The sequence below is a fragment of the Octopus bimaculoides genome, chromosome 4 (genome assembly GCF_046866305.1).
Source record: "Octopus bimaculoides isolate indiv1 chromosome 4, ASM4686630v1, whole genome shotgun sequence".
Lineage (NCBI taxonomy): Eukaryota > Metazoa > Mollusca > Cephalopoda > Octopoda > Octopodidae > Octopus > Octopus bimaculoides.
Genome location: NC_142931.1, coordinates 11509249 through 11536923, shown reverse-complemented (window position 1 = coordinate 11536923; position 27675 = coordinate 11509249). Strand labels below are relative to the sequence as shown.

Sequence of the window (27675 nt, the reverse complement as noted above, 5' to 3'; positions counted from 1 at the left end):
TTTGATTAATTAGGCGAAATACAATTTGATGATTGTATCAACATGCTCCAGCAGTATACATACATATATATGTATATGAGTATTTGAAATAAAGCAAGAGAGAGAAATACAAAATGCATGCATACATAGTTATTCCAATCAATAGTCTACCTAATTATTTAGTGAAATGTATTTATAACCAACAAAGTACAAAAAAGTGAGACTTAGGTTGTGACAAATACATACAATGAGATTATTTTGGTTTCAGTCAACCCAATCCACTCGCAAGATTTTGAATGGTTTAAGATGCCATACAATGGGACTGAGCCCAAAACCATGTGATTGAGAAGTAAACTTCTCATTCATAAAGCCATACCTGTGCCTATGTGTGTATGTGTGTGTGTATGTGTGTGTGTATGTGTGTATATAAAGATTTTGTAAAAGCAGCAATTTAGTCATATTTCTTCTCTAATTGCAGGTAAGACATTTTTTTCAACATAAAACAAGGAATATTTTATGAGTCTAATGCTTTTTTAGTCTTTATAAACACACACATGTTTAATGTTAAATGTTCTTAGATTAAGTGAAGTTCAAATTATGCAATGTTATTGATACTGTCAATAATTGCATTAGGCAAATTAAAAATTTTCCTGTTTAAAAGAGTAAAAAAATCTTCTATTCAGATATAATTTGATACATATGTGATTGAATAAATGGAAATAATGTTTAATCATTAGTTTTTGTTAAGTCACTGTACATCCAGCTGATGGTAGTATTCATAAATTTACTGAGAGCTAAATAGGTAAATAAAAATATACGAGGTGGTTGAAATGTATAAATGATGAAAGAGGAGAGCTATATCAAAATGGGAAAAGACATTTTCAACCAATAATGATTCGTGAACTACAGCTAATGTTGCAACAATTGTATTTACTGGTTGAAGTCAGTTAAAAGTATAGACTTCTTTTCATTAAATCTCTTTTCAAATATTTGGCCTTTGGAAAAGGGGGTTAAAATTAGATTATTGAGTGAACAGGTTTCTTTAGATTTAAAAAACAAAAATAATACAAAAAATTTTTTTATACATTTGTCACCCCCCTTTTTTATTTATTTATTATCCTTTATCTATTGACTTAGTCTCTATTCTAGAGAGGAAATGTGTTATTTGTTCAGTTGTAGGCAGCTTTTAACTAAGAAGTAGTAGTTATTATCAAGTTTCATTTCAGAGCTTCGTATCCTAGCAACTATGATATTGTCTTTGCTTGCAGAGTACAGCAAATTAGTGATAGGGTTAATAATACATGTAAACCAATATGCAGTGTTGAATGGTACTGGGTATCCCATGAGACATCATAGATGAAGATCCTGTAAGCAATCTTGTAATCTAAAATCAAATATTGTTCAAGCATGCAAACGAGTTTAAAGAAACATGCAGTAGACTAGTTTATAATTTCAGCATAAGTAAGTCTTTGAGAAGCAACCTGCAAGGCAGAGAAGCCATGAGGCTAATAACGTATCAAATTTTCTTACATAAAATAAAACAAACTGGTTTATTAGACATATCACTTTTCTGGAAATAGTAGAAAATATATGATATATAATTTGAGAATTAATCATGTTTCCAATATTAAGAAATGATGAAAGATAAGAGGTTATTAATGAAAATCATTTAGCACTACTAATGACAAACTTTAAAAGAACACCAATTCTTTGGAAATGGAGAGGTGAGAGTGATGAGAGATTTACAAAAGAATGGTAATAAAAGGTTCCTTGGTTCATTGATTGCTGAGATAGTTACGCACAAAAGAATCAAATTGTTAGAAGTTTAAACTTGTTTAAAAGAGAATATCTTATTAGAAATTGTAAAGAAAATGAAGAATTTTCCAAGAAGAAAACAAACCTTAACTCATTAAAGTTAAGACACAGTTGAAGGAGATTTTAAGATGAACAATAAAACTGTAGATGAAAGATTACTAACTAAGACAATTACAATGTGGAAGATGTATATTAGTCTCTCAAAACACATAAAGCTGTTAACTTCACTTAAACATTTATTATTTGATGTCTCAAAATTTTCATCACACCAACTGTAACCTGGTCACTGATGTTGCAACTCATTTCTACAGCTGAGTGAACTGGAGCAATGTGAAATAAAGTGTCTTGCTCAAGAACACAACATGCAGCCTGGTCTAGGTCTTCAAACTCACAACCTCACGATCGTAAGCTCGACGCTCTAAACACTGAGCGTATATAGATATGTGTGTGTGTGTGTGTGTGTGTGTGTGTGTGTGTGTGTGTGTGTGTGTGTGTGTGTGTGTGTGTGTGTGTGTGTGTGTGTGTGTGTGTGTGTGTAGAAATGAAGAAACTATATCAATTACAATGTAGTTTAGATAAAAGCATGAAAGATGAAGCTGATAGATAAATCATATATAACATTTCATCCACCAATGGACTTGTTAGTCGTATGGTGAAATTCTATTACTGTAGCAATAACTCATGTCAGAATAAATATAGACATACAATAATTGATCTTTGTTAGAAAATTAAACAGTTGCCAAAAGTGCCGTATGGTAGGACTAAACATGAAATTATATGGTGTGTGTGTATATATATATATATATATATATATATACACACACACACACAAACACACGCACAGGCACACACACTTTGTGATCATGAGTGCACCCAACCCCATGTGTGCGTATGCTCATATTTTTGTGGCTGCTTGTATGAGCGAGTGCATTTGCACTACGCAGCTTGCCTGAGCGTGTGTATATATTCCATATCTGTTAACAGTTATTTTTAATACTTTTCTCACTGGATTTGTGTGTTCGTTTCTCCTTTTGTCATCTGTGATTTTATTTTTGGTCCTCCGTCTGGCTGTTTTTTCTCTCTACAAAATGGAAAGTTACATTGCGGAACAATCATTTTAACGAGTTGTATTTATTTATCACCCGACGAGATACATCTGCACCACTGGATGCTCCTGAACCAGTTGTTGAGTGTCCCACCCAAGAGGAATCGATGCCTGGTGTGTTGAAACAATTGTCATGATTAATAATAAATTCATGTATATTCCATCTTCTGCCTTTCATTTGCTATATATATATATATATATATATATATATATATATATATATATATATATATATATATATAAAGGTTAAACAGGACAGCAAACATTAAGGCAAGGCAAACATCTCAAGTCATATAAAATATTATTATAGGAAGAAATTCCTACAATAATATTGTATACGACTTGAGATGTTTGCCTTGCCTTTTGCTGTCCTGTTCCACAAATATATATATATATATATATATATAGCAATATAGCCTATATCTATATATGCTAGTATATAGTATATTTCTCACATTAATTTTCCATATAAATGTGACAGTTTAATAGACAATAAGGTTATGAAAAGAAATGATTTAAGGAAACTGCTGACTAAAGGACTTTTAAATTTTAACAACTTTTCAGTGATATCATAGGAAATATCTCAAAACAAACAAAATATGCTAATGGAATAGTAAACTACAAAAATAAAACAAATAAAAACAAGAACAAAACAACAATAATCACAAAAGAGAAGCCAAGATTCCATAGCAAACGAACAAACATCTCATATGTGAAAAATGAGTTGTTAGCGAAATATCAAAATACATGCTAAAAGGAATTTTCACGATTCTACTCATAAATAGCAGAGAATCATGGTTTAAATTTATCACTTGTGCTTTATAATACTAGAATATGCAAACCATAGAAGAGATATGTTTTTCCAGAGTCAAATATGAAATGTTCTGAAAAATGACATTCCTGTGGTTTTAATTAGTTTAGCAATGTAAAAGTTAGTAACTAGTACTTTGACATGCATGCATGTGAATGTGTGTATGTATATGCAAATTATATATATATATATATATATATATATATATATATGTATATATTTTTATCTTTTACTTGTTTCAGTCATTAGACCATGAAAAATTTTTAGTTGAATGAATTGACCCCAGGATTTTTTTTGTTTTTTTAAAGCCTGATACTTATTCTATTGGTCTCTGTTGCTGAACAACTAAGTTATGAGGATGTAAACAAACCAACACCAATTCTCAAATGGTGAGGGGGGGGGGACAAACACAGACACAAAGACAAACACACACACGCACAACAAGCTTCTTTCAGTTTCTGTCAACCAAATCCACTCACAAGGCTTTGGTTGACAGTAGCTACAGTAGAAGACATGTGTCACACAGTGGGACTGAACCCAGAAGTTCAGGTTTTCTATTGCCTGATGCTCTTCTTGTTGCCAACCCTCATCCATTTTCTAGCATGGAAATATACTTCATAGATCTTCAAACATGAATAGCTCAATTGCCAGATATGATTTCAGAGAAGATTGCAGGCAAATAACACTGTTTTTGTATGAACAGTAATTTTGTTTAGAATAAGTGTTCCGTATGGGGGCCAGCATGTCAAAGAATAGATCTGTTTCTCTACATGTCATAAAAGGTAACTTAAAGAGGTTGAGGGAGGATTTGTACTCCAGCCTTGTAAAACCCTCACCAGTAATGACTACCTAAAGAAACCCATGAGTTGGTGGGTTGTCACCTGAGTGGTGGAAAGGTGACATCTGCCATGAGTTGTAGGGAATCACCAATAAATGATGGATGCAGCGATGCACTGTTATAACGCATGGACCCCACCCATAAGAAAAGAGAGAAGAGTATACAGCAAATGGGTTTCTTTCAGTTTCCTCCACCAAATTCAATGATGAGGCATTGGTCTCCTCAAGACAGTAGAAGACACTTGCCCTTGGTGCCACATTGTGGGACTAAACTTGAAACAACATGGTTGTGAATTGAAGATTTTAACATCACAACCATTCTAGTATTTAAATTTACAAATGGAAGAAAAAGTACTCAATTCATGCAGTGGAGTATATTTATTCAAAACTGATTCTTCCTTCCTCCATCAATGCTCATCAAGAGTAATGATGGAAGGAAGTTTCCAATTTCCCTCATCTAGGCAACTGAATAAAATACTTTAAGTAGATAATTTATTTCACATTGAACTAGTGTATGTGTGTGTGTGTGTGTATACACAAATGTGTGTGCATATGAAAATGAGTGAGGGAGGGAGGAGGAAGGAAGTATGAGAGGGGGAGAGCATGAGAGAAAGAATGTGCAAGGAGTAAGAATGAGGGTGTGAAAGCAAATGAGTATTGTGTACTTATGTGTGGGTGGGAGAATTAAGTATGTAAGGGTGAATGTAAGGGGGAGTGCTTGTGTTTGTGTGTGTGTGAGAGAGAGAGAGAGAGAGAGAGAGTGTGTGTGTGTGTGTGTGTGTGTGTGTGTGTGTGTGTGTGTGTGAAAGAAAGAGAGAGGCAGTGAGTTAGTGTGTGTGTGTATGTATCAGAGAAAGTTTGAGAAAGAGTTTGTATGCAAATGTGAGTGAGTGAGTTAGTGTGTGTGTGTGTGAGTGCATGCGTCTGCATACGCAGAATAATATTGTTCAAATTGAAACATTCCAATGAAGCAAGAAGTTATTTTGGCAAAGAAGATACATGCAAGATGAAAGTCTTTTGTTTTAATGCCAAGAAAGTCAGTTTTTTACATCATCATTATCATCATCGCCATCATCTTGAAATTAGTTTGCAATATGACGTTAGCTCAGCCACAAGAGAATTATATATACATACATACATATATATATATACATACATATACATATATACATAGCAAGAGTGTGCTTGTAGTTTGTGCATCATTCTAATGGAGAAAGCCAAAGAGCCAGTAATTATGCTGTTGTTATTATCATTATTGTTATTATTAGAGGGACAACTAGTGATCCCTGAAAATATTCTGAACTTTATATTTGAAAGGAAGAAAAAAAAAAAATTGGAAAAAAAAAAAAAAAAATCAAAAACAACGTGTACCCTTTGAGGTTTGAATTTCTCCGTTTTGTTGGGTAGGGCTAGCACCTGAAGTCTTTTGGTCATTATTAGTGTTTTGTTTGCTGTCTTCAGTAGTAACGGGGTTGGTGCCTGATGAAAAATAGACCGGGGAAGATAATAAAAGAGAAAAAAAAATAAGGACAAGCAACTGGAAAAAGTTACTCCAACAGGAAGATTTTAGGCAACACAAATTACTACATCTTCTTTTCTCATTCATTTTTGTTCTTTGTTTCCTCTGTAATTTGCATATATTTTGTTGTTTTTGTTGTTAATACTGTAGTAGTGGTTGTTGTTGCTGTATACTATTTTCAGTGTCACCTTTTAAAATCCTGTTTGTTTTATGGTTAGTGAAGAGTAGGTAGATCAATAATGAATGAACTAAGTGAACTAATAAAAATGAAAAAAAAAAACCAAGTTGTAAAAAAAAACAACTAATAACAATGGTTATAAGAACTCATGGTAGAAAGACCACATCAAGATTTAAAACAAAACAAAAAATAAATAAAACAATCACATAAAAATAAATAAGAAAAAAATGGAAAAGATTTATTGTGAAATTTACTTGAAAATGGTTTCTACAGGAAATGGTTTTGTCAACTTGACAAGACTAATTCTTTGAGTATTTTGTTTTCAAAAACTATCTAAGAATTTCAATCTCATCAGTTAACAAAACCATTTGAAATTATCTTTATTTTTACATACGTACAACCACATTTTTCTATATATTTCTCTGTATATATGTGGTATGAGATTTCAAAAGAACAATATCATATTTTCAACTATAGTGTATCATACTAGACAGATGGAGCAATTGATCACTTAGAAGTTTTACATTGAATTTTTTAGATGAATGCTATCCTATTATTTTCTTTTCAAATTTACTAACAGAAGTGAAAATATCTGAATGCAACAAATAATTAAAACTGTGTATTTTATAAAGCAAGGAAGAAAGCAATGGTAGGGAAGGTGAGCTATTGTTTAAAGCATTAATGGGGGGGGGGGAGAGAAACCTGGCAATGTAGGAGAAATGAAAAGGAGAGCTGCACTGATGGATGAAGAAAAGTTCTGATGAACAAAGAAAGGAATAATATCTCAAATGTGATTGGTTTAAATGCTACAGACATTAGCCAATAAAAAGACTAACAAGAAACAATTGCTGAAACCACAAAATTTAGCACTAATTATAACGAGACAACAAAAACTAAATTGATTACAAATGATCAGCGAAACTGATAAAGCAATTTGGTAAGACAAGCAAACAAGAAGCCAATTTCAAGAACAAAGTCAGAAATGGTTTAGAAGAATAAAGTCTGAATCAAAATATTTTCACAGAAAAAAAAAGGGAAAATGGTAAAATCATTAAAATTTCCAAAACAAACTAATTAAAAGTTAAACTACAGTGATATACATCGTCTGTGTCTACTCTAAAGATATAATTAAAAGAGAGGAACTTACCTTGAGGAGACCCAATAGTGAGTGTGACAGAATATTCAGATTCTTTTATTAAGTTGACAATTTCTTCATGATGCATATGAGAAATGTCAACGTTGTTCACAGCCAGTATTCGATCCCCTACATGCAGTCGATTACATCGTTCTGCAGGGCTATTCTCCAGGATGCGACCTACCAAGTTCAGAAAAGAAGATATACAGATAGTATGGAAGAAATAGAAAACAGTTCAAATTATTTGAAATTCAAATCAGCACCATTATGGTCTCCATTATCCTCATCCTCATATTTTAACAATTTTTTCCATGCTGCCATAAGTCTAATATATTGCCTGGTATTTCATTTCTTTGTCATCTTTGATGCCTAAGAATTAGAATTTCCTTTCACTCTCATTCTACTAACTTCCATTGTCAATGCACACACACACACATGCACACGTACACATACACATACATAGAGCAGTGATGCATAACAGGAAATGGATATGAAACACCAGCATGAAAACTATATAAATGATGCTATAGGAATGAAGATTTTTTGAGATTCACTGCATTAACATTCTCTTGTTACATCTGCTACAAGAAATGCCGTATATCAGTGATGGCCTCATTAAAAACCTATAACCAACACCTGTGTGGGACACTGAAATTTGCTGGTAGGGGTGCAAACCCAGGTTCAAAATTATTTTTACATACAAGGTTGATTTTTAAAAAATCTTAATATCAATATAAAACATAAGAGAGAGAGAGAGAGATGGCAATTTTGAGAAGGACTGAAAGAGCAATGGTGAGAGAAATGTATGGTGTGAGGCTGTTTGATAAGAGGAGGACTGAGGACTTGATGGGGATGCTGGGATTTGAGGAATCAGTGGAACGGCTGGCTAGGGCAAATGGAGTGCTGTGGTATGGGCATGTGTTGAGAAGGAGCATGCTCTGAAGAGGATGCTAGAGTTTGAGGTAAATGGACAGCGAAAGCAAGGTAGACTGAGGAAAATGTGGAGGAGGAGATTGGGAGGGTTGGCTTGAGAAGAGAGGATGCCCAAAACCGGGCAAGATGGCGAGATGGTGTGAGGGCGGTTGCTATGGCATTGAGGTAGATCTGGCCACCCCCGTTAACGGGGACAAAATCCAGATTCAAAATAATGGATATTGATGATGATGACAATAATGATAATGGAGGATGAGGATGATGATGATGATAATAATAATAATAATAATAATAATAATAATAATAATAATAATAATAATTTCTACTAAAGGCGCAAGTCCTGAAATTTTTGTGAGAGTAATATTTCAAATCAGTCCAAAAATATTTCTATGCTTGTTCATTTGGTGACAAAGTTATTCAGGAGGATGTTCAAAGCATTTTCATTGCCCCACCCTCAAATTTTAGGAGGTACACTTGCATCCCCTGTTCCCAAACCAGTGAATCAACTGTAATATCAAACATTGATTAATACCATTTGTGCATTGGAGGTGGTTTACTGCAAACTTTGGAAAGATGGTAAATTCTACTTGTTGCAGTCTAGTTAAGCTTTGAATTAGGTACAGACAAATGTACCCCTTTTATAAAAAGCAAGGAAATAGTTCTAATCAAATTAGGTACTGACAAATGTACCTCTTTTATAGAAATCAATAAAAAGCAAGGAAATAGTTCTAATCAAATTAGGTACTGACAAATGTACCTCTTTTATAAAAATCAATAAAAAGCAAAGAAATAGTTCTAATCAAGTTACTGCCACAATTTTCTCAAATTCTTGGGCACAAGTGACTGTGATGGGTGTGAGCCTGTTTGTACAATTTACTGCAATCTTTATCTGCTTCTCAGCTACTTCCACCCTAATATAATGTGAGATAGTTATGTATCCCCTTTATAACAAGACACTTGGGCTTGTCCTTCAGCCTCTTGATACCCGCCATAAAGAAGTCTCCTCCTTTTAAATCTTTTCCCATTTAATTGAAGGGACTTTTTTCTGTCTTGCAACTTATTTGGCAACTGCACTGGTGTTGGTGGCACGAAAAAAAAAGCATCCAGTACATACTGTAAAGTAGTTGGCATTAGGAAGGGGCATTCAATCATAGAGACCATGCCAAAGCTGATAATAGAGCTTGCCAGATCTTGGCAAACCATCTGACTCATACCAGCATGGAAAACAGATAATAAATGATGATGATGATGATGATGAATAAACTGGTACCAAACTAGCAAGAGTAAAGTACTGGCTCTTTTATAGTTGTCTAGTACTTGATTTGAACTGAAATCCTTATGTTGCAACTGAATCAATTACACAAAATTGACTTAAATAGTTTCTCAAGATGTCAACATTTTCTTTGTAAACTTGCAATATCATCACAGTCGCAGATCTGATGTTCCATGATATCAGTCATCTTTACTGATCCGAAATAAATCAAGTACCTAATTCATATCTATTTGTTACCCCACGCTGCATTAATTTTTATATTTTCCAATGTTATTTGAATAAACACAAAGAATAGTTTTACCATAGTGTTCTAAGGCTTTTGTAGCTCTGTTCTTCCTCTATGACTTTTGTTTATTTTTGAAATCTAAATAAATTTTACCTCTTTTTAGATGTATGAAGATGGGAAAAAATAAAAGAAATGAATGACTTTATCTGATAATTTGATTACTTTATTCTGTTCTTGAATCTTTGTAAGAAACCATTATCTACTTTAGGAGATAATGGTTTCCTTTTTTCCCCAGTTATTCTTTGTTCTAATGATGACGTTTTTTTTTTTTTTTTTATTCCAGTTAGGAACTTTGCATTTACACTAATGCCCACCTCTCCTATGTGAATGATAATCATCATTATTTTAAAGTCCACTTTTTTCATGCTTGCATGGGTTGGATGGAGTTTATTAAAGCAGATTTTCTACAACTCTTCCTATTACCAACCCTCAACTGCTTCTAAGCAAGGTAATGTTTTTCCATGGCCGGACATGTCTTTGCAGAAGATTGGAAATGAATGAAACTGCTTGTATGATAGTGACACTCATTTACAACTATTACGTGATATGACGAGAAGGAGATACAAGCACATACATACTCATACACACCACCTACCAAATCTACTCATGAGCCTTTCGTCAGCCTTGGTGGTCGGAGGTTAGTAGAAGACACCTGCACCTATCACATAACCATGCTTGCTAAGAGAAAACCTCGGCAGCAACTTAATTAGAACAAGAACTTTCCTTGTTTTTTATTGATTTTAAAAGAGGCTACACATTTGTCTTTACCTAATTTGAAGCTCAGATAGACTGCAACAAGAAGAATCTACCCTCTTGCCAAGGTTTATAGTAAACCACCAGTAATACACAGAACACGTAACATTTTCTGCCATTTGGCTCTCATCATCTCGTTGTTTTAATGTCGTCATTAACAATTAACAAGACTCTGGCATGCAACATTGCAAAGATAGATATAGAGAGAACCTCACACTTGACAGGAAACAAAACAAAAGCAAGCTGAAATATATATGTATGTGCTGACTCAAATGTCTTTAGAATGCATTTCCTTTCACACCAATGTAAATATAAACTGCCAAGTTGAAGCAGAGAGGCTGTGAAGTTAACATACAAAGCAGAACAGTCACTGATTTTTTTAGAAAGTTTATTTGTTTAAGAAATGCCAACATGGAGCAATAGCAATGTAATAGGTTTTAGTTCTTTCTGAAAAGATTCTGATAAAATTGAAAGGGCTGTCTTGTTACTACATCTATCATGACTCCAACTTACAAGAAAAGCTGCAGGCTAATGAAAGACTCATCGTTTCCATGGGACCACTGCTCACAGCAGTGTACCATTTACAATGTAGTGCTTTTAGTTAGGTAAATGTATACATTGACAGTGTTATGGACTATTGGGACTTTGTGTAAAGATGATATGATGACAATAACTAGACTACAGGGATAGTGTGGAATAAGATGGTTGAGCAAGTAGTTCTAGGCTCATGTATTTAATGAATTAATGTCCAAACTAAATGTGGGACAAATGTGAACAGGAAAAAAAATTCATTTGTCCTTTTCTCTTTATTTCATTAATATTTTCCCATGGCTATACAGGTTTTGGTTAGAAAACTGGAAATGAACATTGCTAGTATGATAATGTTTGCTTACAACCATCACATGATATCTAGATGAGGGTACACACAGACACCACTCTCTCTCTCTCTGTATATATATATATATATATATATATATATATATATATGTATATATATATATGTATATATATATATGTACTGTGTTATGCTAAGAAGTAGTGAATGGTCTCAGAATTTTTTACTCAAATCAAATATAACAAACTACACCAAATCACAATTAGAGTATCTGAAAAACTAAAGTCTAGACCAGCTAGTTTGTACTGGCATTGATTCATATAACTTATATATATATGACAGGTTTCTCTCAATTTCTCTCTACCAAATCCTTTTACAAGGTGTTGGCCAACCTGAGGCTATAGTAGAAAACACTTGCTCAAGGTGCAATGCAGAGGGACTAAACATAGACTCCTATTGTTGGGAAGCAAGCTTCTTAACCATACAGCTATGTTTGTGCCACCACACATGAGCCTAATTTTCTGTGCTTCAACCAGAAAATTGAAAATAAAGGATAAACCTTTGGGGGAAGGACAGGGGGAAAATTATTGGTCCAGGGTTTGGGAATTGATCTACAAAAAGACAGAAGGGTGAGATGAATATTCTTGCATTGATAGAATATAGCGATTTGATTGAAAGGAACAGTGACCATTTTACTATGATGATGAAGAGAAGGTAAGCAACAGATATCTTAGAAGATCAGAAATTGGGTATAGTTCCTGCTAGTAAGATTCAAAGTTTTTGATAATATCCTATAGTAACAGAGAAATAGCGTGAAAGTAAATTTATAACTATAAAGACATTTGAATCAGTGTATTAAAGACACCATCAATTATTAAATGAAGGACCAAATAACCACAAGTTAGTTAAGAAAAAAAGCATGCTTTAAGGAAAAATACAAAGTGAAAAAACATTTTTTTTCCCCTTCACCACAGAAAATATTAGTTTTACAGTTGGATCTTATCCTTCCTAAAATAACTCAAAACCCTAAACAGCTAAATCCATCCCTAATCATACAATTGAATAAATTACTAAAGCAAATATTTTATGACTGGATGGAATAAATATTATAGTATTAATGAATTAAGAACCAATGGGACAGAAGTATCTTCTGATGACTACTACATAATTTCTAAGCTCCATATACAGTGGTAAGCCTTTTATCTTTGATGCATCAAGATTTTGGAGTGTTCAGTGTATGTGGTAATTTAGAGCCATTGATAAGAATGAACTATTATACTTGATATTCAGTATTTCTTTACTTTTAATAAATTCCATCAATTTCTTTGATAAATATCAAATCTGAATTTATGCCCACCTCCTACCTTCCTTCTTATTAAGAGTAGGCTTCAGTCTTGCATGTTACAAGATAACTTTATTAGTAAAGAAAAAGGTACCCAGAACACTTTGTAAAGCAGTTGGCATTAGAAAGGGCATCCACAAACACGAATCATGTGAAAACTGAGCAAAATGTAGTCCTCTGAGCCAGTGGATCCTGTCAAAATATCCAACTCATGCTAGCATGGAAAGCACACATATGATGTTAATGCTATTGCTGTCCAGTCTGTCTGACTTTAACCCTTCAGATACCAGCCTGCCAGAAACTACTTCTGGCTCTGTAGTACAAATGTCTTGTTTTCAAAAGTTCTGAATTAAAATCTTCCACCAAAATTTATGTTCCTAACACTAGCTTAACGATAACTAAGCTATTTTACTAAATTCTTTGTTATATTTAAAATTAATGGAAAGAAACACGGAGAATCTCACCAGAAATGTGATAACAAAGGGGTTAAGCAATATTCATACATAAATTAATTCTTGTTTGGTTAAACAAGCTTTTCTTATGTCACTATTAAATATTTGCTCAACTATCTCTAAGCTACAGATTTGGTCCCTATTTTAAAAATAGGGAGTTTTTTGAAGGATACTTCACTGCTACACTGAACAGCTAAGTTGCCAACTGAAAAGTTTCCTCGTTATTTCTCCATACCAATCAGGTATTTCAGGAGAAGAGTCTGTTCCTAGGAAAGATTTACATCTCATTTGCTGAACACTACAGAAACAAATTAGGTTCTTATTACAACAAAATACCAGTGTCGCCTTCCTGGCACTTGTGCCAGTGGCATGTGAAAAGACATTCGAGCGCGGTCATTGCCAGTGCTGCCGGACTGGCTCCTAGGTGGCACATAAAATACACCATTTTGAGCGTGGCCGTTGCCAGTACTGCTTGACTGGCCTTCATGCTGGTGGCATGTAAAAGCACCCACTACACTCTCGGAGTGGTTGGCGTTAGGAAGGGCATTCAGCTGTAGAAACTCTGCCAAATCAGATTGGAGCCTGGTGTGGCCATCTGGTTCGCCGGTCCTCAGTCAAATCGTCCAACACATGCTAGCATGGAAAGCAGACGTTAAACGATGAATGACTGTTTGTTTCTACACATTTAAGATAATATATAGAAGAGCATTGAAATCAATGCTGACACCTGGGAAGTGCAAGCACAGGACTGTCCTGCCTGCTGAAGATGCATTAACAGAGGTGCCACCTCCTAGAAATAGAACAGGATTGCAGAGGGCATAAAGAAAGCGCAAGTCCAGAGCTGACTCCTTGCCTTCAGTCCCTGCAGACCACCAATGCCTGACATGTGGCAGAACCTTCAGAGCATGCATTGGATTGATTGACACACCATGTCCTGTCTTCTCCCATGTGATGTCCTTGATCTTTGTCAACAAAAATGGATGAACTAATAATAGTTGCTATTTTATTATTTGTAAGAAATAGAAAAAGACAACAAGGTTAATTGGGAAACAAAGGAAAGGTTAAAAGGTGAGAGAAAGAAGGGGTTACAGTCCACTGACACATACCAATGAACTCACCTATTGTTGAGCCTGCCTTGCTTACAGAGGAAATTATCACAAAGCCAAAACCTTCATGTTCTCTACGTGTTACAGTCACATCATAAGGGTAACTTTCTGATACACCAGCAGCTCGGTAAAAGGGTTGTTCTGGAAGAGATAAAAGCAAGAAAAAAATTAGATACCAGACATATAGGATGAGAAACAACTGAGATGATCCATCAAAAGTTTACAAATCATACACAGGGATAGATAAATATTTTTGGTTTCTTTGAACAATTTGTTCTTCCTTTGACTTTTCTTTTTGCACGTATTATGCTAAGTAGGCTTTCTAAGATAATGTAAAAATACACATTAAACAAGACACCTATATGTCAAACTCTCGAGCGAGATCGTTGCCAGTGCCCCTGGACTGGCTCTTGTGCGGGTGGCACATAAAAAACACCATTTCGAGTGTGGCCGTTTTCGTGCGGGTGACACGTAAAAGCACCCACTACACTCTCTAAGTGGTTGGCGTTAGGAAGGGCATCCAGCTGTAGAAACTCTGCCAAATTAGATTGGAGCCTGGTGTTGCCATCCGGTTTCACCAGTCCTCAGTCAAATCGTCCAACCCATGCTAGCATGGAAAGCAGACGTTAAACGATGATGATGATGATGATGATGTAAACACAACCAAGTGAAAGTATTGGACAGTACTGTTTATTTGTATTATACTGGGTCTCCAACCATAGAAACAATGCCAAAGCAGACAGAACTCGGCAAAGTCTTCTGACTTGGCAGTGCCTGTTAAACTATCCAACCCATGCAAGTATGGAAAATGGACATTAAATAATGATGATTTTCATATTCTCAGAGAAGGATAAAAACTATAAACAATAATACAGTTTATTTGTATTGTAGTAAACTGGTACATGAACTGAGATAAAGACAGCTCATAAAATTACTAGTGTATTTTTCATTCCCAAGTAAAACTTCAAACATAAGCAGGATTGAGTGGGAGTCATGTCTGGTGTCAAATACAAGCTTTAGTGTGTGGACATTCTCCTCAAAAAAGCTTTAATTTTTTGAAATTCCAATTCAAAGATTGTGTAGCTGTACTAATATTTCAATATGAACAAGGATAGAAAGATTCTATACAGCTAAATCATTCTCTTCTTAAAAAGGTTGGATACATTGGATAATGCTGCCTAGAAAAATAGATGGCTGGGTCATGGTTGGAATAACTTTGATCATAGATCTACTCGTTTAGGACTGAGCTGAAGCTAAACAACTTTTGTAACTGTGTGGACTGTCAGAAGAAGAGTACCTGACACTAAAACCCTTTGCTCCAAGATGGACAATCTTGTAAGTAATATAAGTATGTTACATTAAAACTACTGAGAAAATCTTTCATAGAAATATTGTTAGATAGCAGTAAACAACAACATAGAAAAAACACGGTTATTAGAGCATGATGTTAGGCTCTGTGTGTTTTTGCTTTTGCTGTGCACATGCACTGTTTTGTGATAAAATGTTACATTTTATTTATGTTAGAATTCATTCTAATGCCACAACAATACAATTATCAACATTTCCAACATAACAAAATCAGTTTTCTAACAGGCAAGCTGGACGAAATGCTTAGCAGTATTTCGATTGTCTTTACATTCTGAGTTCAAGCTCAGTCAAGCTCGACTTTGCCTTTCATCCTTTTGGGGTTGATAAAATTAAGTACCAGTTGCGTACTGGGGCTGATCTAATTGACTGGCCCTCTCTCACAAAACCTCTGGCCTTGTGCCTAGAGTAGAAATCACATTCAATATAGAAAGATGTATTTTAAACCCTTCAAGCATTCAGATGACTCTGTCAAATGAAATGCTTATCTATTCACTTTGTTTTGAATTAATTATGCATTATCTCATAGCTTTAAGACTTCAATGATGTGATTGTTTATTTTTTGAATGACTTTGCAGGTTAGATGTGAGAGGCCAGACCTGGCCTGTTTGAGCATAAAACAGGCAGAATATTTGAGACGAATATGGCTGGTTTAAATAAATAATGATGAAGAGGAGAATTAGGTTGAAATTCCAATAGTAAGATTGACCAAAACCTAATGGTAACTAACTGTAAACTTTCCTTAGTTCACAAATAATCACTTAATATTTTCCTTGTAACAGATGCTTAATGACATGATGGTCTTGCAGCTAAGATACAGACAATAAAGAATAATACTGCTGACATATTGAGGGAGAGTCTGGGATTCACATCTGCAAAACACATATATCAACAAACAAACACGGGTTGAAGCCCTCTGATAACTAATTAAAAGTATCAGTAGACAATGTCTTGAGACACGAGTGACTGATGCAGAGCAGTTGGATGACAGGGCAGGTTTGATATCGTAGTAGCTGATACTGTCGTAACAGAGATGATAAAGATGATGATGATGCTGATCATGATATCTACCATGATTATTTTTAGCACAAAGAGACAGATGAGATGACAAATCAAAGTTAAATTAAAAAGTATCATTATATTAAGAAAAAAAAAAAAAAAAATTCCCCAAAGCTTTCAATACTGAGATAAGAGTTGTCTAAACAAATGTTATCACATTCTAAAATTCTGTTAGTCTATTTGTAGAGAGAAGAATATGGTCTTTGTATGATTGGTTGGCATGTATTACTGCAACTAATATTATACGACACTAACACGGAATAAATGACAAAGTAGGGAAAATGACAGGTTTTTGCTGTTGTTTAGCCCAAGGTCATCCCTAATTTTATGATCAGAAACATACCTGCCATGACTAATCTACCTTAATTTTTTTTCTCAGGTATCATGTATTTAATACTACATTAATTAATGCAGTTTTAGATGCCACCCTTTTTAAGATAACAGGCTGTGATAGAAGAGAAATTTGGCTGCTGTTTCTAGCAGGTCGAGTAACAACGTAGAGAGTCCTTCATTAGAGTAAAGTCGTCATCATCATAATGATTTTAAATAATTGATTACAGGTAGAGCATTTACATAGCTGCATCGCTGTTGTCCCTATAATCATCATTCAATTTCTTAAAAAATTATTCTGACAAAAGAATATTCTTGCTAATTGGCAGATGTAACTATAGGCAACCATTTAGTTACATTTAGTAAATATGAAATAGAAAAGAAAGGAAAATAAAATATATAAAAATGATTAAAACCAGCTATATTTTTTCTTACCTGACTGAAATGGGGTGCCACTTATAACAATAATCATAAATGCTTATTTAATGATTTTTCTTTTTTATAATTAAAATATTTAAATTAACTGCTTTTTTTTTTTTTTTTTGGTTGATTAGAATCAGGCATTAATTCCACTTAAAAAGTAATCAAATGTCCGCAGTTTTACTATAAACACCACATAGCAACTACTTTTGAACAGATATAAGTTAATGTTGTGCAGGCAGCCAGCAACTTAGAAGAAAATAAACTTCCCCGCCCATATCAGTCGACAAAATAAAAAAAAAAAGATAAAGAAATCAGTTGACAAATAAAGATCACAAAAGTGAAGTGGGTGGGTTTATGGTTATGAGTGAGTAGTGGGGGGGCTGAAACTATTTAGTGTTGAAAATAATTGAAGCTAGTTTAGGTATTTATGAGGAGAGTGAGGTAACCTGTCCTGTCCTAGATATTCATATATTGAAGAGAACAATACAATAAATTGAAATGCCAGGGAAGCAAAGCACACTACACACACACATGCACAAACAAAATAATCTAATACAAACAAATAATCGGTCACTAATATACAAACATACAGCATTCCTTATACCGTACCCGTACAATAATGTGGATACTCTAATAATAAGGATAAAAATAAAGGTGTGAAGTAATTAAAATAAAATCCTATACATTAAGTAATCATAACTATCAGTGTAATTAATATATACATTTATATAAGCAATGTGTAATGTAAATAATTATTTACTATAAAATAACATTATTATTTTGTAGCATTTACAATACTACAATATGTTGACCTTATTTTCATTATAGAAGCAAATATTGATAATGTGTGGAATTTAATTTCATTGTGTAAGGGCTATGCCTGCTTTATTTCACCCTTGAATGCTATTTGTTGTAAGCTAAAAGTAAAAAGGGGACAAATTGCCCTATTTTCTCTCTATCCACCTTATTGTATCTTGAAGGTTCACCCTGATGTCTCATCTTCACCTTTCTTCCTCTTTTCCTTTTGGGTTAGCCATATATCTCCTCTGCAGCAAGGAATTTATTTCTGTCCCTCTTTCTTACTGTAACCTTCCTACATCTGGCACAAATTCACCTCCCTCAATACTGCAGCCTTACTCAGATAAGGGGTCTTGCCTAGTGAGTTACTTGGGGACCTCACTACTGCTGGTGCCATTAAAAAAATGCACACAGTACTTTACTCTGCAAAGTGGTTTGTGTTGTGAAAGTTATCAAGCCATAGAAATCTTGCCAAAGCAAGTATTAGAGACCAATGCTGTCCTCAGACTAGTTTAATCCTGTCAAACCATTCAACTCATGCCAGCATGGAAAGCAGACATTAAATGACGAAACAAATTAATAATTATTTCTACTCTAAGCACGAGGCCTTGGGAGGGCGAAAGGGGGCTAGTTGATTATATCGACCCCAGTGCATAACTGGTACTTACTTCATCGACCCTGAGAGGATGAAAGGCAAATTCAATCTTGGCGGAATTTGAACTCAGATCGTAGCAGTAGACGAAATAACTGCTAAGCATTCCATCCAGCATTCTAACGATTCATGCCAGCTTGAAACAAATCAATAATATGAACTAAAACATCACAACCAAGTAGAGTTCCAGAAAGAGGTAGTTCATAGCATTTTCGAAGGGCTTCTGAGATTGGTAGAAGATAGGGATGAAGAGATTATGACACCTGAGTTATTGTCAGACAGGAGGCTTGCTCTGAATGTTTGCAATAGAGTAGACTCTGCTAAAAGCTACCCAACATCCATGTGGTAGTGTTGAACCAATCAACAGATTAAGTTTCCCACCAGAGAACAGGTACAACCTATCCAACAGGCTTCCATGCAGTTTCCACCTCCAAAAGCAAGGCTTGGGAAAACCAGAGTATATGGTAAAAGCCAATTGTCTAAGGTACCACATAGTGGAAATTAGACCCAGAATCATGAAATTATGACTTAAATTCATTATTATACTGCATGGTTAAGAAGTTCTGTTTGCAACCATGTGGATTTGGGTTCAGTCCCACAGCATAGCATCTTGGGCAAGTGTCTTCTACTATAACTCCAGGATGACCAATGCCTTGTGAATGAATTTGGTAAATGGAGAATGTGTGGAAGCCCATCGCGCGCGTGCATGCGTGTGTGTGTTTGTCTTTCTGCTTGATAACTAGTGTGGGTTTCTTAACATCCCTGTAAATTAGCAGTCCAGCAAAAGAGACCAATAGAACATATACTAGATTTTAAAGAATGATAACTGTTGTTGATTTATTTGGCTAATCCCTTCAAGAGTTAGCCAAATAAACCAACCAAATATGTCTGAAGTCCAATGACTGAAACAAGTAAAAGATAACTGTTCCCATCTTGACCACATTGCCATACCAGCACCCAAAAGGAGAGACATGGTGCAGAAGCATGAGAAGAATAGAGGAATTGACAGCAACAACAAAATAATAATTACCAAGGAAAGGAATTTAAAATGTAAACATTTAAGTGACGAGTGAAACACTGCTAATTAGATAGATTAAATATTGTTTGTTAAATTAAATATCATGTCAAAGATATGTGCAATGCTTTTTGAATGAATATATCAATAAATATGTGAGGTTAGTTGATCAGTTGGTTATTATTAACGAGAGTAATTCCATATTTCCACATATCTTTATTCTGTGTCCTTTTAGTGAACTGATCTGATTATGTAAGATTCTGTGTGCGGCACAGAAGAGATTAGATTTCATAGCTGTAGTTGTACTAAAAAACTGAACAAAAACTGTTTAAGTGAAGCTTCAGTTTAGCTACAATAAACTAGAATCACTACAAGCTGAAAGGCACAGATATGAAAACAGTGGTGCATGTATCACAATCAGCCAAAACAAACATTGCTATATATCTCTACAATGTAACAGAAGCAGGTTGTTGGGGAGATTCTAGATTAACCAAACACCTGAATTCTTCATTTGGAACCTGCCGTTAAGATTCATAAAGCAATTACAGTAATACATTTAGCACCATTTTCTTACTAGATCTAAATACAATAATGTACCTTGTACCCTTGGATTTGTTGCCAAGATACTGAAAGGGGATAAGGTTGATTAGGTTGACGGCAGTGTATTAATGGTACTTACACCAACACCCTGGTGGTGGAGTGGGATATGAGGTGATAAGGCAGAGAGGTCAGTATCCTATACTTTATCTGCAAAACTGATGTCACTGGAAAATATGTGCATGCATACATACATATATAAATGGAGGCAAGCATGGCCAAGAAGTTTGTTTCATAATTACAAGGTCCTGGGTTTGATCCCACAGCATGGTATTTGAGTCAATTGTGTTTTGCATAGCCAAGGTACTCGGTGACCCTGTCAATGCAATTGCTACTTAAAAAGCATCCAGTCTACACTGTAAAGCGGTTGGCATTTGGAAGGGCATCCAGCTGTAAAAACTTTGCCAAAACTGACTTCACCTGTGCTCGTGCCATGTAAAAAGCATGAAGTCCACTCTGCTGAGTGGTTGGTATTAGGAAGGGCATCCAGTGTAGTGGGTGCTTTTACATGCCACCGGCACGAGGGCCAGTCAGGCGGTACTGGCAACGGCCACGCTCAAAATGGTGTTTTTGTTGTCAAATATCAACAGACAGCCTCTGCTGCTGCTAATATCTATGTGTGTGTGTGTGTGTGTGTGTGTGTGTGTGTGTAAGGGTGATGGATGCCTGAAGTGGGGGAGGTTTAAAATACATACAAAATAATTATAAAAAAAGGAGATGTATAAGTATGCAGTAATTTTCAGATGAGTTCTGTGTCAATGGGACACACTACCTATTTGATGGATATGTAAATCTCCAGAGTAGATATACAATCATAGCAAATTTATCAATTTTTCCATAGACTGAAAAAAAAAAAAAAATAACCCACAGCCTAAATCAATTTTTGACACTTATTGGGGTCTCATCAAAGATCATCATCATTATCATCGTTTAACGTCTGTTTTCCATGCTGGCTTGGATTGGACGGTTTGACTGAGGTTTGGAGAGCCAGTGGCTGCACCAGGCTCCAATCTGATCTGGCAATGCTTCTATAGCTGGATGTCCTTCTTAATGCCAACCACTCCGAGAGTGGAGTGGGTGCTTTTTACATGCCACTAGCATGGGAGCCAGTCAGGGGTACTGGCATTGGCCACCTTAGAATGGTGCTTTTTACATGCCACCATCTGAATGTGTACATTATTTGACTGATCTCAGAGAAACAAGGAGCCAATCCATTTATATTCACATCAAATGTAGGAGCTCTAGAGAACTAGGGTCCCTTATTTGCATTTTGTAAGTGTTTAACATTCAGGGTGCTATCAATGGGGAACCTAATCCACACAGCATCAAGGTATGATAATAGACATACAAACATGCAAATTTACCTGTTTCTAAGAGAAAGATAAATACTAACTTTCCTTTTAGAAAAACAGAAAGAAAACAGAAAAAAAGAAGAGAAATAGAGACAGGAAGGGAGTGGAAGACATACTAGAGAAGTAGAGATCGACAAAGCAATAAAATCTTATGTGAGTAGGTGTCTCATACTTCAGGGAGAAAGTCTGTCTTGAGAATCATTTACCATCCTAGAAGTTGAAGACAAGATATAGCAAAAATCACTGTGAGCAGTTTCATTAGCAAAGTGTATGAATTTTCAAAACATAACTGTTTAGTTTCTAAGGTAGAAGCTCCAGTTTCTTTCAGGGCTTAATATTAATTTGTGAAATATATACAATCTGAAACTGGAGTAGTTTTAGTGAAAATTGATAACAGTTGGCAATTTTAAATCAGAAACCATGTGACTGAAAGCTGTTAGTTACTGAACCTGGCTGAAGTGAAAGAACGTGAAGAGAAGGAGGTAAGGTAAGGGTTAGTGAAGATGAAAGATAGAAATAAGAAGAAAAAAAAGAAAAGAAGGGAAAATGAAGTATTACGTAAGCCAGGTAAGTAATATGACATATCAATACACGCCGCTGGTAAGAATCAGGTGCAGCAAATTAGGTCGAAGACTAGACTTGGGACTTAAGACAATTATCAAGGGATTAGGATGAAAAAACAAAATGGGGTAATACTAAGGTTAAAGTAACATTGAACAGGGAGAGTAATTAGTTTCTTATTGCTGTAAGTAATGGAAATACTGTTGTTGATGTTTAACCCCAGATCACCCTGGCTGAGTACACCTAAGAGCATAAGCATTCTAGTTGTAACTTATCAGACATAGTATGTCAAGGTTGGCGTTAGGAAGGGCATCCAGCTGTAGAAACTCTGCCAAATCAGACTGGAGCCTGGTGTTGCCATCCGGTTTCACCAGTCCTCAGTCAAATCGTCCAACCCATGCTAGCATGGAAAGCGGACGTTAAACGATGATGATGATGATATATATATATATATATATATACATATATATATCTGTAAAAATATGTGACACTTATTCGGTAGCCATGATAAAACTCTGAGTTTCGGATACCAGGGTAGGAACCCACGCCAACATCCCTTCAGTTATCCAGCCATTGAAAATTCCTGTGAAAAATGACCGTTAAACAAAAGGAAATTACTGTGTGGTGACCGATAACTGAAGAGATGTTGGCGTGGGCTTCCACCCCAGCATCTGAAATTCAGAGTTTTATCATGGCTACCGAATAAGTGTCACCTATTTTTACAGATAAATTCCTCTATTTACATAATATCGAGGTCTCTTTCTTTTTTTTTGTTGTCCTTCCTATCAATATATATATATATATTAAGAATGGGGAAGGCCGGTTTATGGGATTACCTTAGGTTTCCTGTCCATAAAGGGTTTAGCTTTATGGCGTATCATCAGACCCCAAAAACCTGTTGACCCATGACCTCTTAATTTTTAATATATACTGCTCTACATCTTAGAGTGCTTCTTCTTTTGGATTTATGTTTTTTACAAATGATATATATATATGTTTCTTTGAATAGTAGGATGTGTTTTGAGGGAGATTTAACAGTTATTTCTAGCTGTCATAAAGGATTTCTTGTTGGTTCATTACTATAAGATAGTCAATTCTGAATGTAAAAGATACCAATATTACATGTTCCAAAAGGTGGTAGAATTGTTAGCATGCTGGGCATAATGCTTCATGGCATTTCATCCATCTTTATATTCTTGGTTCAAATTCCTCCGAGGTTGACTTTGCCTTTCATCCCTTTGGGGCCGATAAAATAAGTACCAGTTGCACACTGCGGTCAGTGTAACTGACTTACCCCTCCTCTAAAATGCCTGGCCATGTGCCAAAATTTGAAACCATTACTGGGATTGGAATACTTTTTTGTTGATAGGACTTATCAATTTCAGGGCTGCGGAGTCGAAACAAAAAACTTTGACTCCGACTCCGGCTCCTCTACTGTTGGCACCTCTGACTCCGACTCCTCTTTATGTAATTAAGTGATTGTGGTCTACACATCTCATAAAGCATATGCTTGTACTTTGAGTAGGCCTATATGTTATAACTGGTTTAGATTAAAGAATGCTAGTGGAATAACATAAATCCAGTGGTGAAAGGAAGAAAAGTAGGGGGTCTCTACCTGTAACTGATATCGAAGTGGTGAGTAGCCTTCGACGGACACGTAATGAGACTCGGCCATTGAGGGCTGCACAGCCCATCAGCTGTACCACTCTGTGATGGGAAGCATTCAGAACACAGTGGCTGTCCACATAGATAATTTCATCACCAGTACGAAGTCGACCATCCAGATCAGCAGCACCACCAGGAACAATATGGCCGACAGATACCTGGAAAGGGAAAAATATCAGGAAATAAAGAATGATACATTTCAAAGATTGTTAGCTATATAACAATAATAATGATAATAATAATAATGATAATAATAATAATGATAATAATAATATGAGATCACCATGTCATGCACATATGGTTGTGATGCATGTGCCTAGTGTACCCTTATCAGATGTGTAGTCATGATGGGTATAATGGGATTTGTATATTTTACCCCCGTGTCACTTTGATGGCATGCACTGCTCTCTCACTCAATAATAATAATAATAATAGTTTCTCTTATAGACACAAGGCTATAACAATAATATCAAAAAATAATACTGGCCAAAAAGATCCATGTTTGAAATATCATTGCAGGAACATATTCAAAATGAGAACATTTGAGAGTGAAGTGAATATGTTCATGGAATATTAAAAGCACAAGTTCCACTGGAATGAACCTGTGCATTTGTCAAGTGATATCTGAAAGATTGGAAGAGACCACTCAAAAAACATCCATGAGGATAGGAAAATGAGAGTCAAAAAATTCAAGCCAAGAAGAAGAGAGAAACAGCACTATCAAGAGAAGAATGGAAGTGCACTGTGAGCAGCAAGTGATGTAGAAGGACATGTGATAGTCGGGTCGATAAGGCAATAGAATGACATGAACACAGTGTCTAGACAAACATGCAGATACATAACAAGTCTAGACGTACATAAGTACAAGTTACTTAAGCATGACCATCATGACCAGATTAATATGAAAGTGCATGATATGTATAGTCTGTTAAGTACATAACTCTCAGACCATAGGTGAGGATTCTGATCTTAAGGCCACATGTGGCTTCCTGAAAGTACTACATCATAATCATTTAACGTCTGTTTTCCATGATGGTAGGGGTTGGACAATTTGACAGTAGCTGGCAAGCCAGAGGACTGCATCAATCTCCACTGTCTGTTGTTTTGGCATGGATCTTTATGGCTGGGTGCCCTTCTTAAGACCAACCACTTTACAGAGTGTACCAGTTTCTTTTTACATGGTGCCAGCACCAATTCTTTTTACGTGAATCGAGGACTGGCACTGTTTACATGACACCAGTACCAACAGGGTCACCAAATAACTTGCAAGATGAAGATCCCCTCAGCTGGAAAGAGGCAGGAGTAAAGAGAGTGGGAGGCTTTGTACCAGTTGATGAGAGATTACAACAGGACAAGGAGAGATGTCTTGTAGAACATTTGAGGAAAAACCATTACACCAGAATATATTTTTGTTGACTTAACCCTTTCATTGCCAGCCTGGCTGAAACTAGCTTTGGCTCTGCAGTAGCAATGTCTTGTTTTCATAAGTTTTGAATTAAAATCTTCCACCAAACCTCTGTCACAATTTATGTTCCTAACACTAGCTTAATGATAACTAAGTTATTTACTAAATTCTTTGTTGTATTTAAAATTAATTGAAAGAAACTCAGAGTATCTCAACAGAAATAGGGTTAATTTTACTTAAATCCTATCTTTTCAATGAATTGCAAATTTTAAAAACAATTATCAATATTTCTTCATCTACATTTGAAGCAACTTATTTAATCTTTCTAATACCAACCCATCTAAAACCATCCCTGGCTCTACAATAGAAACTTCCTATTTCAAAGCAATTGAAAATAATATTTTTCATCAAAATTTCATGTTAATTTATGTTCCAAACACCAGACTAATATTGATAAAGTTTCAAAGCTAAGTAATTAAAACCAATACAAAAGTAGTAACAAAAGGATTGAAGAGTTTAGAACCAAAACTTTGAAGTCACTGCTAACCTTTTCCTTGTAAACATAAATAAATATGTACTCTTCTCAAAAGTATCGAGCAATCTTTCAGTTTAATGAACTGTCATAAAACTACACAGGCAGTTGTGTGTGTGTGTGTGTGTGTGTATAGCATGGAAAACAGACCTATGATGATGATGATGATGATGATGATGATGATGATGATATATATATATATATATATATATATATATATAAAATCAATTGTAGTTGTGATTCCCATGCCGGTGGCACATAAAATGCACCATCCGAATGTGACTGATAACAGCGCCGCCTTGATTGGCTTCCATGCCTGTGGCACATAAAAAGCACCAGCTGATCATGGTCGTTGCCAGCCCCCTCTGGCCCCTGTGCCGGTGGCACGTAAAAAGCACCCACTACACTCTCGGAGTGGTTGGCGTTAGGAAGGGCATCCAGCTGTAGAAATCCATGCCAGATCAGACTGAAGTCTGGTGCAGCCTTCCAGCGTGCCAGCCCAGTCGAACTGTCCAACCCATGCCAGCATGGACAACGGATGCTAAATGATGATGATACATACATGCATACAGTCAAGGAGCTAGAGGTGCTCAATATACAAAAGATGTAGTAGTGCTCAAATGATTTGATCTTAAACTCTGGAATCTTTATCAAGGACTACATCTACAGAGTAAAGAGTGACTATAAGAGAAATCCATGTGAACTGAGAGAGAGAGGGGGGGGGAGAGACATGCATGTAACCAACCTGACAAAATGACAGCCAGTTACATTCATACACACACACACACAAACTGTTAGATGCCGTTAGGCAGACACAAACATTGATCTGTTTACAGACACATTACTCATATAAAGATAACACACATACACATGCATACACACACACACACACACACACACACACACAGAGACATGTTTGCCAACAGGAATAAACTTATATGCTTGTAATGAAGGATCATAAACATAAACTGAAATGTATATATGCGAGAGAGAGAGAGAGAGAGATAGAGAGAGAGAGAGAGAGAGAGAGAGAGAGAGAGAAAGAGAGATGCACATAGACATTCACAGGTGCATATATGCACAGAGATAAAATGCACGTCTAAATACAGTAAAGTGCAAATATATATATTGTAAGATTATGCACACAGACACATGCAAATGCATGTGCAAACAGACACACACACACATGCACTCTTGCATGTAATTGCATGAACATCTAGACAGGTTTTGCACATCCATCGTCTCAGTCAGACGCCCAGAGACACAAACAGAGAAAAAGATAGAGAGGGAGACAGGGAGACAGGAAGAGAGTTAGAGACAGAGAGAGAAATATGTAGTAATTTAATAGTCTTTTTGAGCATGCTTACAATAAATATTTATTAGAGCATGATGGTTTTTTACAGATAGATTCTATTGCCGACACTTTTTGATTTACAGAAAATTGGCACTACAATGCTTTATGCTCCAATACTATTTTGAAGAACTAAGTGACTGTGCATGTTGTGTGTGTGTGTGTGTGTGTGTGTGTGTGTGTGTGTGTGAAAGAGAGAGAGAACACTTAT

General features: G+C 35.5%; 1 protein-coding gene across 50 annotated transcripts in view; it reads right to left on the bottom strand.

Moving 5' to 3' along the window:
* LOC106872181 (membrane-associated guanylate kinase, WW and PDZ domain-containing protein 1) overlaps nucleotides 1-27675 on the bottom strand; it is a 668717-nt gene that overhangs the window by 22773 nt on the left and 618269 nt on the right. For 16 of the 50 annotated variants that reach the window (XR_016241363.1, XR_016241365.1, XR_016241367.1 and 13 more), the window contains 3 exons: nucleotides 24127-24334; nucleotides 14372-14500; nucleotides 7392-7559 (listed from right to left, as the gene is read on the bottom strand). Coding sequence is in view for 40 of the 50 variants with exons in the window: in XM_089350241.1 (XP_089206367.1) it covers nucleotides 7392-7559; nucleotides 14372-14500; nucleotides 24127-24334 (505 nt within the window). In the remaining 10 variants the exon portion in view is untranslated. Of the gene's footprint in view, nucleotides 1-5918; nucleotides 6027-7391; nucleotides 7560-14359; nucleotides 14501-24126; nucleotides 24335-27675 lie in introns of all 50 variants that reach the window. The other 34 variants (XM_089350230.1, XM_089350239.1, XM_089350234.1 and 31 more) reach the window with 3 other exon arrangements.